Here is a 16,468-nt window from a genome sequence, read left to right as displayed (position 1 = left end):
AGGGCACATATAGGCAAACAACCATTGTTCGGGCGAGCCAGCCAATCACAGGGCACTTATAGGCAAACAACCATTGTTCGGGCGAGCCAGCCAATCACAGGGCACATATGGGCAAACAACCATTGTTCGGGCGAGCCAGCCAATCACAGGGCACATATGGGCAAACAACCATTGTTCGGGCAAGCCAGCCAATACAGGGCACATATAGGCAAACAACCATTCTTTGAGCAAGCCAGCCAATCCCAGGGTACATACTATAGGCAAACAACCATTCTTCGGGTGAGCCAGCCAATCACAGGGCACATATAGGCAAACAACCATTGTTCGGGCGAGCCAGCCAATCACAGGGCACATATAAACAACCATTCTTTGAGCAAGCCAGCCAATCCCAGGGTACATATAGGCAAACAACCATTCTTCGGGTGAGCCAGCCAATCACAGGGCACATATAAACAACCATTCTTTGAGCAAGCCAGCCAATCCCAGGGTACATATAGGCAAACAACCATTCTTCGGGTGAGCCAGCCAATCACAGGGCACATATAGGCAAACAACCATTGTTCGGGCGAGCCAGCCAATCACAGGGCACATATGGGCAAACAACCATTGCTCGGGCGAGCCAGCCAATCACAGGGCACATATGGGCAAACAACCATTGTTCGGGCGAGCCAGCCAATCACAGGGCACATATGGACAAACAACCATTGTTCGGGCGAGCCAGCCAATACAGGGCACATATAGGCAAACAACCATTGTTTGGGTGAGCCAGCCAATCACAGGGCACATATAGGCAAACAACCTTTCTTCGGGCGAGCCAGCCAATCCCAGGGCACATATAGGCAAACAACCATTCTTCGGGCGAGCCAGCCAATCACAGGGCACATATAGGCAAACAACCATTCTTCGAGCGAGCCAGCCAATCACAGGGCACATATAGGCAAACAACCATTGTTCGGGCGAGCCAGCCAATCACAGGGCACATATGGGCAAACAACCATTGTTCGCGTGAGCCAGCCAATCCCAGGGCACATATAGGCAAACAACCATTCTTCGGGTGAGCCAGCCAATCACAGGGCACATCGAGGCAAACAACCATTCTTCGGGCGAGCCAGCCAATCACAGGGCACATATGGGCAAACAACCATTGTTCGGGCGAGCCAGCCAATCACAGGGCACATATAGGCAAACAACCATTCTTCGAGCGAGCCAGCCAATCACAGGGCACATATAGGCAAACAACCATTGTTCGGGCGAGCCAGCCAATACAGGGCACATATAGGCAAACAACCATTGTTCGGGCGAGCCAGCCAATCACAGGGCACATATAGGCAAACCATTTTTCGGGCGAGCCAGCCAATCCCAGGGCACATATAGGCAAACAACCATTCTTCGGGTGAGCCAGCCAATCACAGGGCACATCGAGGCAAACAACCATTGTTCGGGCGAGCCAGCCAATCACAGGGCACATATGGGCAAACAACCATTGTTCGGGCGAGCCAGCCAATCACAGGGCACATATAGGCAAACAACCATTCTTCGAGCGAGCCAGCCAATCACAGGGCACATATAGGCAAACAACCATTGTTCGGGCGAGCCAGCCAATACAGGGCACATATAGGCAAACAACCATTGTTCGGGCGAGCCAGCCAATCACAGGGCACATATAGGCAAACCATTTTTCGGGCGAGCCAGCCAATCACAGGGCACATATAGGCAAACAACCATTCTTCGGGCGAGCCAGCCAATCGTAGGGCACATATAAGCAAACAACCATTCTTCAGGCGAGCCAGCCAATCGCAGGGCACATATAGGCAAACCATTTTTCGGGCGAGCCAGCCAATCACAGGGCACATATAGGCAAACAGCCATTCTTCGGGCGAGCCAGCCAATCACAGGGCACATATAGGCAAACAACCATTGTTCGGGCGAGCCAGCCAATCACAGCGCACATATAGGCAAACAACTGTTGTTCGGGCGAGCCAGCCAATCACAGGGCACATATAGGCAAACAACCATTCTTCGGGCAAGCCGGCCAATCCCAGGGCACATATAGGCAAACAACCATTCTTCGGGCGAGCCAGCCAATCACAGGGCACATATAGGCAAACAACCATTCTTCGGGCGAGCCAGCCAATACAGGGCACATATAGACAAACAACCATTCACACTCACATTCATACCTATGGACAATTTGGAGTGGCCAATTAACCTAGCATGTTTTTGGAATGTGGGAGGAAACCGGAGTACCCGGATAAAACCCACGCATGCACGGGGAGAACATGCAAACTCCACACAGAGATGGCCGAGGGTGGAATTGAACTCGGGTCACCTAGCTATGAGGCCTGTGCACTAACCACTCGTCCACCATGCAGCCTGGGGCACATACTTTCATTTCTAAAATCAGACAATTCCATTCTTTAAGGGAGGGTTGGCAAAGCGAGGTACTCAACTTTTGGTTTCTTCCAGATGGGTACCTGTTAAGTGAGATGCTTCTAGAGTTTCAAGTCTAATAAACAAATACAGTACAGTCTAGCCTTTGATTAGCGATAGCACAGGGTCAGCGAGCCGCATGTCACATGGTTCCATCGAATGGATAGTGTGATAAAAAAAAAACATTGCAGATGTTGACAGAGTTTGTCAGATCCCATCTCATCAAAATGTCTGATCCATTTGTGATACGCTTCCTCATCTCTCAAGCAAACCCAGCCATCATCATCGTCACTTCTAATTATGCCTGTCCTGTGTGACTTATGACGTGAAAGTCAAAAATGGATTGTGAATATGGCTGCTAGATATTTCCAAAAAATAAGCCAAGGTGACCTCAAGTCTTTACTTGGTGTCAAGGCCCCCCCCCCCCCCTGAGACTCAGAGGCAAACTAATGAACAAATTAAATTGGAAAACCATCTCCCTATCGAAAAAGATAATTACCTTCTCAATCTTAATTCCATTGGTAGTTGAGGGCCATCCCTGGCGTTGTCCATTGCAAACCAGATGCACAATGTCGGCATTTCAAGGTCATTTGAGAAAGTCTATTAAACTGAGACGAGGCTTCATGACGGCGAGTGTCCGTGACGCTGATTTGATTCATTTCTTCGAGATATGAATCCGCCATCACTGTCAACTTTTTTCTTTCTTTGTTTTGTCGGCTAGTTTCGCCTGTGGCTGCTGGGTCTGGGTTTCAGCCTGGCATACGGCAGCATGTTCACCAAGATCTGGTGGGTCCACACCGTCTTCACCAAGAAGGATGAGAAGAAGGACAAGAGGAAGGTAATTGTGAGGACGGGATTTACTCAGCGTTCGTTAAACCCTGCCGAGCAGCAGAGTTCAGCTTTATTTGATCATCTCCTTCAAGGTCGAGCTTGGTCAAGGTCAACCTAGTCTTGGACTCTTTTACATGAGCTCACCCCACGTGTTGCATCTGTTTGTCCTGTTGCCTTTGTGCTGCCATGGTAACAGCCACACAACTCTTGTATCGACATACGCGTGCCATGCTACGGTGGTGTCTAAGGTGTGGCCCGGGGGCCATTTGCTTCCCTGTAAAAATAAAAAACTTAAACAGCAAAAATGAAAATGACAGTCAAAATATTTTGGGTAAAAATTTGTAATGTAACAAGAATAGTGAAAAACGGATCATAACTTTATTGACATAAAGCTCAAATATAACAGAAAAATAGTTTAAAGTTGGCATATTAATTATTATATTATTATTATATTATTATATTATTTTCAATACATGAAAAATTAGGCTTCAGGAAAAAAATACTTGAATGTTACAAGAATAAAGTCAGATTATTATGGGAATAAATTGATAATCAGAGAAGAAAAAACAGCTTTAATTGTACGACAAAGTCATATGAAGAGAAAAGTAGTATTATAACGAGAAAAAATAAACTAAAAAAATTGTCATTTTAGTAGCATCGATATTAAGAGAATTATATATTTGTAATTTTTCTGTTTTAATATTATGAGGAAAAACTTGTCATTTATGGGAAATTGGGTTGAATATCATGGGAGTAAAATCAAAATATTATGGGAATAATTTTATGATAAGACATTGTATGAAGATGATATTAATGATATGCTTTTTTTCTGCTACTGTATATTACAAGACTGAGATGCATTGACATATTTTTTTACTTCTTAGCATTTCTACATGTGTGGCTTTCCAAAATATCATGGTCCCTCGGCCCGGGATGATAAATTAATTTAAAGATTAATGACATGATAAATGTAATAAAAGATTATCTCCCCGGTCTTAATATATTGCCCATGTAGATTGGTGTGTGTTTTCCTCAACTCTTGCCTGGAAACAGGCAGGAAGAGAGTTCATGTAAAACAACGGCATGAAGGGAGTGAGACCTTTTGTCATCTCGGTGGGTGGTGACGGGGCCGCTACCATACACACAGAGAACGGAAGAGTGTAAGGTAGTGGAAATGACATTAAATGTACAGTAAAATAACAACTTTTTTCATTCGATTTTTCTCGAATATTTTGACTTTATTATGATGAAATGACTGTTGATTGATGAATTTTTGCTGTTTATTATTGTTATTATATTTGTAGTTTTCTTGTTAAATGACAGTATGTGCTTGTGGCCACTAAAAGACCCCCCTAGAAGACCGTCCGATGGGTGTTTGTGTATCTTTCCTGTCACGGCCCAGCGCTTTGAGGGCAGATTGGATTGGCCTCCGTTAGTGATGGATCATTGTTTCTGGCGCAGCTCAGGCTAGGCTATTTGTGGCTTCATAAATCCCTCCTTTAAAAAACATTACATCCAGCGGGGGGATTTGTGCCTTTGGCCGCCCCCTCCGTGTGTGATGACCGGCACCCTGCTGTGTGTCCCTGCAGCACCTGGAGCCGTGGAAATTCTACACCACCGTCGCCGTCCTCCTTGGCATCGATTTCTTGTCCCTCATGATCTGGCAGATTGTGGACCCTTTACATATCACGGTGGAGGTACAATCTTGTCACATTGCGCTTCATTCTGCTTTTTCCAGGAAAATAACGTCAACGGCGTTTCTGTTTTGATGTATATATATATATATATATATATATATATATGATATATATATAGATGTATATACGTATGTACGTCTGAATATGCTTATGTTCCCAGCCTTACTGTGGGACTTGGGGACACCATGACTAGGACCCTTCCTCTTTGCTTTCTACTTGGTCCCACGTAGCGTCATATTTATTAAGCATCTCCTATCACTTTTATGCAGATGACTACCAAATATGCTTAGCACACGCAAAAAACTACCATGCCCCCCCCTCCCCCCACCATGCATTTAGGCACCTTTTTTTGCCCAGTTTTGACATTACTATTTCCAAAGGTATCAGCTTGAAAATAGCTGGAGATAAAAGCTAAATGCTAAAGGCTAAATGCTAACTAAACAGGTTTGTGATGAGAGAAAAATCACTCATCGAATTTGCAGAATTTGTCGGCTCCCGTCTCATCAAAAATGTCTGGTGCGATACGCTTCCTCGTCTCTCAAGCAAACCCAGCCATCATCATCGTCACTTCTAATTATGTCTGTTAAATGTCATCATTCATTCAGGTCGTTGTAGTCTCAGGTCTAGCCTATTAATTAGCGGTGCATTTTTTGCAGGGGACTCTCCTGCGGATGCTGAGTTTAAGCCTCAGCATCCGCTAAGATGAGACTTGGGGAGACCAGGCCTTTTCTGTAGCTGTGGAACACTGCCCCCCCTCAAGTCCTTCTATTGTTGAGTGATCGTGACTGTATTGTTATGATTCTGTAACTGGATGCTTCTGCCATGATTTGTTGGTCTTCTTTTCCAATGCTGCTAATAGTAGTAATGCATGGATGGTGTATACGGTATACTGTATGCTCTACATGCACTGTATCTTTCACCTGGATTGTTGTTGCATGCAAGCAGAAATTCACCCGAGAGGCCCCTAAAGGTGACCAGGATGTTTTGATCCAGCCGTTATTGGAGCACTGCAGCTCTGAGAAGATGAACACCTGGCTGGGTAGGTTCAATTCCTGTATAACACTATCACTATTTATCACCCTTACCTGCTGAGTCATTTATTGGTAGATTTATTCTAACAGGGAATTGCTGGAGCCTATCCCAGCTGTCTTGGGGCGAGAGGCGGAGTACACACTGGACTGGTGGCCAGCCAATCCCAGGGCACATATAGACAAACAACCATTCACACTCACATTCATACCTATGGACAATTTGGAGTGGCCAATTAACCTAGCATGTTTTTGGAATGTGGGAGGAAACCGGAGTACCCGGAGAAAACCCACGCATGCACAGGGAGAACATGCAAACTCCACACAGAGATGGCCGAGGGTGGAATTTAACCCTGGTCTCCTAGCTGTGAGGCCTGCGTGCTAACCACTTGGCCAGGGAGAGAGAATATCAACACAAAAAGCATTAAATACTAAATTTTATTTGCCTTTGTGATTTTTTTTGTTTACCTCCGCCAAGGCTCGTGTAGCGCAGCACAAGGTGATCCTGCATGGTCCTCATGGTGCATAGTCATTGTAATTATGAAAGTACACACATCGAGGAAATGAACTCAATACGAGGCTTCTTACCGAGCCAAATGGACAAACGACGATGAGCACGTAGCATAGCTTATTTAGCACAGAGCTAGCTAGCATTATTACTGACAGCATCGGACAAGGTGAAAGGAAGAATAGAAGATTGTCGGAGAAAGTCATACACTTAAATGTCAATCTGCGTCACACATGGTGTGTTCAAGGACTTCTGATCAAAGCGACAGCAACAAGATACATACATTATTCATGAAAACATAAATTGTTCCTCCATGTGCAAAATTGGGGGCTCTCTAACATAGTGAGTGCATCCATTGGACAAACAAACACGCAAATTGTGACTCATTTGGTCATCCGACACACGACAACAACAACAAGGAACTATCTTTTGCACTTTAGCCTTTATAGATTTGTATTCCTGTACCCCCTTCAGCCCCTGACACCCCTCACTTTGGGAACTTAGGATCTAGTGGAAGGGTGTCCAAAGGGTGTTTATTGGCCCCTGTGGGACGTTCTAAATTTAAAATTAACAAACCATATTGCACACTAACCAAGTGGATGTACGCAAACCAAAGCACATTTTAGAAAAAATGACCTATGTTAACTGGGGCGGACCTTAACTGAGGTACCACATTTTAAAAGTCCTCAGTAGTGTTACATTGATGAGACAATAGCCACCTCATCTGTGCACAAATAGGAAGTCAAAACAGGAACAAAGCTGCACGGCGGTCGAGTGGTTGGCATGCAGACCTCACAGCTAGAGGACCAGGGTTCAATTCCACCCTGGGACATCTTTTAGTGTAGAAGTGTATTTATTATTTATTTTTCTATGCTCTAACTGAAAATATTCCATTCCTAGATAAGAAAATTCAGTTATCACGGTGGGGTTTGGAACCAATGAGCCACCATAAGCCAGGGATTTTTCTTTTATTTCATGTCCCTTTTCTGGAACTTTTCCCATTTTGTGTCTCCCGGTTTACAATGAAGTTACCATGAAGTTCATACCATTTGGGAGGGAGGGGGTAAACCTACAGTCAGTTACTTTCCCATTGTTTCTGCTGTAGTACTTTGGCACCAGTGTGCCTTTTCAAAGTAATACTATGTCATTTGTGTACCTGTAAAATAGCCTAAACTGAGGCTGCGTTTGGGTATCAGACGTGTCCCTGAGTGTGTCCTCCGTCCGTACAGGCGTGGTGTACGGCTACAAGGGCTTACTGCTGTTGCTGGGCATCTTCCTGGCTTACGAGACCAAGTCCATTTCCACAGAGAAGATCAATGACCACCGAGCTGTGGGCATGGCCATCTACAACGTTGCTGTGAGTTGTACACACACGTTCCACTTCACAGGTTCATGAACACGCCTAAAACACGCTCTCATCCTGCGTCACGCTCCAATGAAGACGCTTCATGGTCCTTGATGGGGACTCACCCAGCCCAATCGGTGGGCTTAAACAAGGCCAAAGGGGGCCGGTGGGCTTTGCAGCAAAATTAGCAAAGCATAATTGCTATAACCAAGGTTTTTTCATCATATTACGACAAAGAAAAATCTAATTTTTTATTTCAATATTTTGATTTAATTATTGTCTAATTATTACTGATTTTCCATTTTGACTATTTTTTTTCTTGTTAAGTTCTATTTTTAGACATGTCTTCATCTCGGGTTTAGTCTCACAAGACCAGTTTTCAGCAGCGTGCTACAAATGGCCCCCAGGCCCCACTTTGGTCACTGCAGTACCAATCGGTCGTACTGTGTTGGGATGTACTGTTGGTCCATTGGTTAGCCATAGCTAGCCGTGATTGATGGTTGGATGTCATGTCCATACCAACATGGCTGCTCTGCTGCTGTTTGGATTTCTTCCTTTCTTCCTTCCTTCCTTCCTTCCTTCCTTCCTTCCTTTCTTCCTTTCTTCCTTTCTTCCTTTCTTCCTTTCTTCCTTCCTTCCTTCCTTCCTTCCTTCCTTTCTTCCTAAATAGGATTTATCAGCTTCGAGATGATGGTCTGTTGATGGATGGGATTGATTTTTGTCCTGAGCCTGAGTGTCTTTCTCTCATGTCCGTCAGCATCTAATAGTCCATCTTCATCTTCATCCAATTCATCTTCACTTGTCATCTGATTCCATTGCTTATTATTCCGTCCTTTGGCTCCCTCCTGTTTCACTCATGTTTTGGATGATATCATTCATGCATTCGCCATCTTCTCTTTTTATCTTGTCTGATATTGCTCTTCATCATTTACTTCTATTTTTACCATCACTTCATTGTATTGCTGAAGCATTATTATGATTATTATTATGATATTATTATGATATTATTATGATATTTTTATTTTTATTTTTATTTTTATTTTTATTTTTATTTTTATTTTTATTTTTATTTTTATATACGCATTAATTATTAAAATATATTAATATATCATATATATGATGATTATTATTATAGATAATTTATTTCTATTTTTACCATGACATTGTATTGCTGAAGCATTATTATTATTATTATTATTATTATTATTATTATTATTATTATTATTATTATTATTATTATTATTATTATTATGTCACCTCGTACTTCGGTACATGACAAAAATTAAAAATGAATAATAAAATAAATAATATAATAAAATTTTTTAAATTAAAAATAAAACTTGTGTGAATGGTTGTTTGTCTATATGTGCCCTGTGATTGGCTGGCGACCAGTCCAGGGTCCCCGCCTCTCACCCGAAGACAGCTGGGATAGGCTCCAGCACCCCCGCGACCCTCGTGAGGAAAAAGAGGTAGAAAATGAATGAATGAATGAAAAATAAAAACTTAAACTATATTAGGAAAGCAGGAAGTGAACAAATGTAACAGTTATTGATTGTAAAAGTACCAGATGGAGGGGTAGGATTTAATAAGCTTTGCTTCTTCCTACTCCTTTTGGACATGTGGAACTGTGAACTGATTATGGGATGCACTCAATTGGAATCTGATGCATGTTCAAATGAAATAAAACCATTACCATTACCATTACCATTATTATTATTCTGATTATTATTATTGAATATGAGTCTAGCGGTGTTGCTGTATTTGCTGTCTGGTGCATCAGGCAAGGTATTGTTTCATTTATGGTCCTTGCAAGTTTTTAAATACTTTCAAATACATATTTGGCAGCAAATGTGTTAATATGCTTGTTAGCATCCTCCTAGCTTGCTAATACATGGAAATGGGAAGCAGATCTCCGTCTCCCGTCTATGATGTAATCAATGGTGACTCTGTAGTTCTTTGCTAACTGACACAGTTACACCACAAGTCCAAAATATGTTTTTATCTCGATCATATTATCATAATTGCACATAACTTACAGACACTCCCCAAGGCAGGAGGTTTGTCATGTAGCTGAAAAAGCCTTTTGTTATTAGTAGCAATATTTTGTCCGTTTTCTGTTGTTTTCAAATGTTCAAATATCAGAATAGTATAGAATAGAATAGAATAGAATAGAATAGAATAGAATACAATAGAATATATAAGCCATCTTAAATAATTCTCCTAGTTTTATGACTTTATTCCCATAATATTTGGACTTTATTCCCATAATATTATATGTAGTATATGATACATATAATATTATAAACATATAAATATCATATATATGTTTTCCCCAACCTAATTTTCATAAAACTACAACTTTTATTTTTTGTTTGTTTCTCATCATAGTGTGTGTTTAAAAATATTGCTTATATATATATTTAATATTTAAACTCGATGCTAATAGAATTTAACTTTTCCTTCAAAGTTTATTCTCATAAAATTCCGAAATTTATAATTTCATTTTTAAAAATATTTTTCCAAAAATCACAACGTTTTTCATAATATTATGAGTAAAAAAAGTTATACATATAATATTATAAACATATAAATATCATAAATATGTTTTCCCCAACCTAATTTTCATAAAACTACAACTTTTATTTTTGTTTGTTTCTCATCATAGTGTGTGTTTAAGAATATTTCTTAATATTAAATATTATATATTAAATATACTAATATTTAATATTTCAAAGAATTTAACTTTTCCTTCAAAGTTTTTTCTTGTAAAATTCTGGATTTTTAATTTAATTTTTAAAAATAATTTTATTATTTATTAAACTTTATTTGATGTTTACTTCATTTTTCATAATATTATGAGTAAAAAATGTTTTTTGAAATATTCTACGCTGCTCTGTTGTTTTTAGAATATGGCCCAGGCCAATAAAAACACAGTGGTGGACCACAAATGGCCCCCTGGTTGTACTTTGGACACCCCTGGTTGTGGAACGGCCATCTTAGTCCCCAGGCCGAAATATGATTGACAAACTGTGGTGTGATTTCAAGTGAAAGCATCAAACCAGACTCAACTGGAGATGTTTTGGAAAGATGACTGGTCTAAAATTCTAAAGGATTCTAAAGGGATTCTAAAGGAATCATTTATTTCTGCAAAAGGAGGATCTGCTAAATATTGATGTCGTGTTTTTTGTTGGGGTGCCCAAATTGACAAGGTGACCTAGTGTGTTCATCGTCCACCTCCAGCATGTCAGTGGGAGGAATTCAGATCCTCTACTGGTCTTGGCTGATGTGGGAAAAGTGGGAAAAGGTGGTTTCTTGTCTGCCTGGTCTTGGCTGATCCGTTTGGTGGGAAAAGGTGTTTTTTTTGAAGAGCGTGTGGTCTGATGGATGGATTCGGCGTGAGCAGCCTCCGAGTAATTGCATGGTGGTCCTCCAGGAGATTGTTGCCATGTCGCCCTGTTGACTTAGCACGGCGATGCGGAACAGCCAATCAAACGCGTCGTGCCTTTGTGACCGTCATTCATTCCGACGTGACGCCTGACACGGTTTGCCCACGGCTTGTTTTTGCTGTAAATTTCATTTGCTAAACGTTGTAAAGGTACGTCCGTTACAGTTTCTATTCCACTTAGCGTTTGACATGACACGTCATGTCATGTTATTGATCCACCGTGGGAGTCCGACCGTGTTCACGTCCTTTTGGACAAAGTGAATGAGTTAGAAGTCATCAGTTGTATTTGTATAGTATTATTGTATTAGTTATGTGATGGATAATAGTGATGTATTGAATTGGGATTGGACCAGGTGTACAGAGTTGGTCTTACCTGGGGATTCTTACCAAGGGAGTCACCTGCAGGAATGTTTGGGGAGGAGCCGCCATGAGTCTCTGGCTTTGATAGGTTTGGTGATGTCATTAGTGACATCATCAGACCATACCATGTACTGGGGATGGGGGAGGGTGTTGTCAGGTTGCATGGGTATTTGGGGTAGGGAAATATGTGTATGGGTTGATGTTTTATGGAGAGTTGTAATAGCAGTGGGGTCGCATCAGATGATGGTGTTGAAATCCAGTTTGAAGACTTTCATGATTAGGTTCCCAACGAAATGTGCACTGGTGAATGCGCGGTCAGTTTCAAGCAAGACGTTTATCCTCCAGGACCTCTTCAAATCGTACGGTTTGGATTTATTATTCATCACGGAGACCTGGATTAATGCCGGTGAGTCCGCTGCCTTCTCTGAGCTGGTGCCTCCTGATTGTACCTTCATCAACACGCCAAGAACCACTGGCCGTGGAGGAGGTATTGCTATTATTTTAAAAGCGTCTTTCCGCCATAAGCCACTGTCAGTGGTGTCTTTCGGCTCATTTGAGGTGAGCTGCTTCGAACTTCACCAACATGAGCGGGTGCTTTGCGCTGTCATTTATAGACCACCCAAGCACAACAAGGATTGTTGGGATTTTTAGAATTGATGGAAGCTTTTAATTTGACACAAAGTGTAACAGGAGCTACACAAATACATGGACACACTTTAGACCTCGTTTTGTCTTATGTTCTTACTGTTCATAACGTCTCTGTAGGTGATGCGGTCTTCTCGGACCACAGTCCGGTTAGGTTTGACTTAGACGCACACTGTAACACCAGCCTGCCTGCTCCTGTTCGCTTTGGTCGCTTTATCAAGCCTGATGCGGCCTCGGCCTTTGCCACTCTGTTCTCCACTGCGTCTGAGGCTTTTATGACCTCCGACGCTGCGCTGGACACTGAGCAGCTGATGAACTGCTTTACTTCTACCTGTGCGACTGTCTTGGACAGTTTAGCCCCTCTGAAAGCCATGCGCCCCAAAACTAAACAGGAAGAGTAGCTCAACGATGTCACTCGAGCAGCCCGGCGTGAATGCCGAAAAGCAGAGCGCAGGTGGAAGAAGGACGGTCTACAGGTCTCCTATCAAATCCTCAAGGACAGTTGGAGACATTATCAGAATGTGGTGAAGATTGAGAAAACAAAATACCTCTCAGACTTGATATCAGACAATATTAACAACCCACGTGTTCTTTTTAAAACCATTGACTCTGTTTTAAATCCCAGTCCATCCACTATACTTGAACAATCATATGAAACGTGTGAAAACTTTTTGCAGTTTTTTAAGGACAAGGTTGCATCTGTACAAAGTAATATATCACCCCCCTCTTTTAATATGCCCACATTGACACAGTGCTCTAAAGGTTGAAAGTTTGAACCGGTGTCACTGGCTTTTATCACGGAGATGGTAAAGGGTCTTAAGCCTTCTTCTTCCCCCATCGACCCAGTCCCACCTCGCTTTTTTAGGGAGGTGTGGCCAACCGTGGGTCCGTCTGTGTGTGCCATCATCAACAGTAGCCTGGCCTCTGGTACCGTGCCATCTTTCTGTAAAAAGGCTACTGTTGAACCTTTGTTGAAAAAAACTAGTCTGGATCCTTCTATTTTATCAAATTATCGGCCAATCTCTAAACTGCCTTTTATCTCAAAGATTTTAGAAAGAAGTGTTCTTGCACAGATGCAACCTTTTTTAGATGAGAATGGGATTTTAGACACTTTCCAGTCAGGTTACAGGGCCTTTCATAGCACTGAGTCTGCACTTTTAAAGGTTTTTAACGACCTATTTTTAATAACTGACTCTGGTGGTTCAGCCATTTTAGTGCTTTTAGACCTGACTGCTGCTTTTGACACAGTGGACCATACCATTCTTTTATCTCGCCTGGAGAACTGTGTGGGTGTCAGGGGGTCTGCTCTTGAGTGGTTTAGGTCATACCTGTCAGGGAGATGCCTTGCCGTGGGACTTGGGGGATCTTACTCCTCCACTGCTCCGCTTGACTGTGGAGTTCCGCAAGGATCAATTCTTGGGCCCATTTTATTTGCCCTCTACCTGGTCCAACTTGGCGCAGTACTTAGAAAGCATGGCATCTCCTATCACCTGTATGCGGACGACTGCCAGCTGTACTTGCCACTCGCAAAAAATGATCATGCCCCCCTGACACCCCTTCTTGAGTGCTTAAGGGATGTCAAGGCCTGGTTGACCCACAACTTTTTAATGCTTAACGAAGAGAAGACCGAAGCTATCCTCCTCAACTATAAAGGCCCCCCTATAGACTTCGGCCCCCTCCAAAACAACATTCGTCCCTCAGCCACCAGCCTTGGCGTCATAATAGACAGTGATTTTAAACTCAACAAACAAATTAATGCAGTTATAAAATCCTGTTTTTATCATCTTCGGCTTTTATCTAAAATTAAATCTTTTTTATCTTTGCAACACTTTGAGCAAGTCATGCACGCTTTTATTTCATCACGTCTGGACTACTGTAACACACTTTACTCTGGAATTAGCCAAAAGTCTCTCTCCCGCTTACAGTTAGTCCAGAACTCTGCGGCACGGCTTTTAACAGGAACCAAAAAGGGGGAGCACATCACCCCAATTCTGGCCTCCCTACATTGGTTGCCTGTTCGTTTTAGGATTGATTTTAAGATTTTATTGTTTGTTTTTAAGGCGTTGAATGGGCTGGCCCCCAAATACATCTCGGACCTCATCCAAGTTTACTCTCCAGCACGGTCACTGAGGTCCGAGGGCCAGCTCCAACTTGTGGTGCCTAAGACGAGACTTAAGACCAGGGGGGACCGAGCCTTTTCTGTGGTCGGCCCCAAACTATGGAACTCTCTGCCCTCCCAAGTAAAAAAGGCCCCCAACATCGAAAGCTTTAAGTCTCGTCTTAAAACCCACTTTTATTCTCTGGCTTTTAACTCGGAGTGAGTCGTATGGTCCTGTGTCTTTTAGTTCTTCGTTTTTATTGTAACTGGTTCTATTTTCATACTTTTATTGCTTTGTTTCTTGTTTTTAATATTTTAATATTTATTTTATTATTTTATTTCTAAATGCTCTTTTAGTTTTGGATTATTACTTTTTATTTTTACTAGTCTGTGCAGCACTTTGGAAACTCTGTTTATAAAATGTGCTATATAGATAAAGTGGATTGGATTGGATTGGATGATTAGATGTGTTTTGTAGACTAACCCATGGACCAATGATTCCTGAAGGGGACAAATGAACATTCAGGCTTAATGTTAGCATCATTAATAAGAGCTCGGCATGGATGTTTTACATGGGAAAGCAGGAAGGAGGATGTGAGAGAGCGTGGAGGAGCGTAGTGTGCAAGATGACGTATTGTAGGAAAGTTACACATGTGCACACACACCTTTTTATTCCAAAGGTGAAAGTTGTAAATAGTACATATTTTTGTATATTTTTTCAAATTTTACTAAAAATTACTCCATCTGGTAATTATTATTTTGATATAAAAACAACCCTTTTTGAATTGTTGATGTTGTGTAGATATATGAGCTGGAACAAAAGCAAAAGAAATGCTTGAAATGTATCATTTTCAATTTTTATATGAAACCGATATTTTCCCCAATCTTACTTATGTTCTACTAAAGAATAGTTCGATTCTGTTTTTAATAAAAATAAAATAATACTAAAGAAAAGTTTTTTTCTGGTTCTAATCTTTCCTTTGACAGGTTCCATGTTTATATAGCCAAAGAACACAATAATCTGTGTGCCTTGAAACATCAGTCAATGTGATGTTGTGTAGCTGGAACAAAAGCAAAAGAAATGCTTGAAATGGTTCATTTTCACTTTTTATATGGGAACTGATATTTTCCCCAATATTACCTATGTTCTACTAAAGAATAGTTCAATTCTATTTTTAATAAAAATAAAATGATAATAAAAATAATACTAAAGAAAAGTTTTTTTCTGGTTCTAATCTTTCCATGTTTATATAGCCATAGAACACAATAATCTGTGTGCCTTGAAACATCAGTCAATATTGTGTGAAATGGCTGGTATTAAAAAAAATGTTACAAAAAAGTTACAAAAAAATGTCTGGAATTGAGTTATTTCGTACGCTGACACAAAGTTTGGGAACTACTGCCGTAGGTGTATTGTAATACGTATGCGTGTGTATGCGTGTGTTTGCGTGTGTATGCGTGTGTATCCGTGTGTATCCGTGGTCCTAAGTGTCTTCCCATCCATGTATTTTCCACAGGTGCTGTGTTTGATCACGGCCCCCGTCACCATGATCCTGTCTTCTCAGCAGGACGCCGCCTTTGCCTTCGCCTCCCTGGCCATTGTCTTCTCAGTCTACATCACCCTGGTGGTTCTGTTTGTTCCCAAGGTAAACGCAGACCAGCGTTGTCCCGTCACGTCTTCCGTGCAGACGATAAGTCCGAAGGCTGCTTTGATAAGCGGCGCTTCATCGGTGCCGCTGTGATGTATCGCATAATGACTTGTAGATTGGCCCCGCCTTGCAGCGTCAGCGCCGATTCCACCGAGTCCAGCTCCGCTCCCTTTTGTCCGCCGTGGTGCGTGTTCATCTTTTCTTCCTGACATCTTTGACTCATCAGTTTGGCTGCTCCCCACTTGGGGCAATTTGTCACCCTTTGGGGTCCAAGAGCAGAGAAACAAAATGAAGTGAATAATGTTTGGAAAAGGATACAGAAAAGGACAACCATCTCTGCAGCAATCCACCAATCAGGCCTGTATGGTAGAGTGGCCAGACGAAAGCCACTCCTTAGTAAAAGGAACATGGCAGCCCGTCTGGAATTTGCCA

The 16,468-nt window shown here is 41.8% G+C and overlaps 1 protein-coding gene across 2 annotated transcripts in view; it reads left to right on the top strand.

The window, feature by feature from the left end:
* gabbr1b (gamma-aminobutyric acid (GABA) B receptor, 1b) overlaps window positions 1-16,468 on the top strand; it is a 159,423-nt gene that overhangs the window by 137,623 nt on the left and 5,332 nt on the right. For both annotated transcript variants that reach the window (XM_058047926.2, XM_078792222.1), the window contains 5 exons: window positions 3,152-3,268; window positions 4,851-4,958; window positions 5,904-5,997; window positions 7,724-7,851; window positions 15,905-16,033. In XM_058047926.2, the coding sequence (XP_057903909.2) occupies window positions 3,152-3,268; window positions 4,851-4,958; window positions 5,904-5,997; window positions 7,724-7,851; window positions 15,905-16,033 (576 nt within the window). The remainder of the gene's footprint in view (window positions 1-3,151; window positions 3,269-4,850; window positions 4,959-5,903; window positions 5,998-7,723; window positions 7,852-15,904; window positions 16,034-16,468) is intronic.

The sequence above is a fragment of the Doryrhamphus excisus genome, linkage group LG7, assembly GCF_037039965.1.
Source record: "Doryrhamphus excisus strain RoL-2023G ecotype Guam linkage group LG7, RoL_Dexc_Guam_v1.1, whole genome shotgun sequence".
NCBI lineage: Eukaryota > Metazoa > Chordata > Actinopteri > Syngnathiformes > Syngnathidae > Doryrhamphus > Doryrhamphus excisus.
This window is presented reverse-complemented; position numbering and strand designations above follow the sequence as displayed.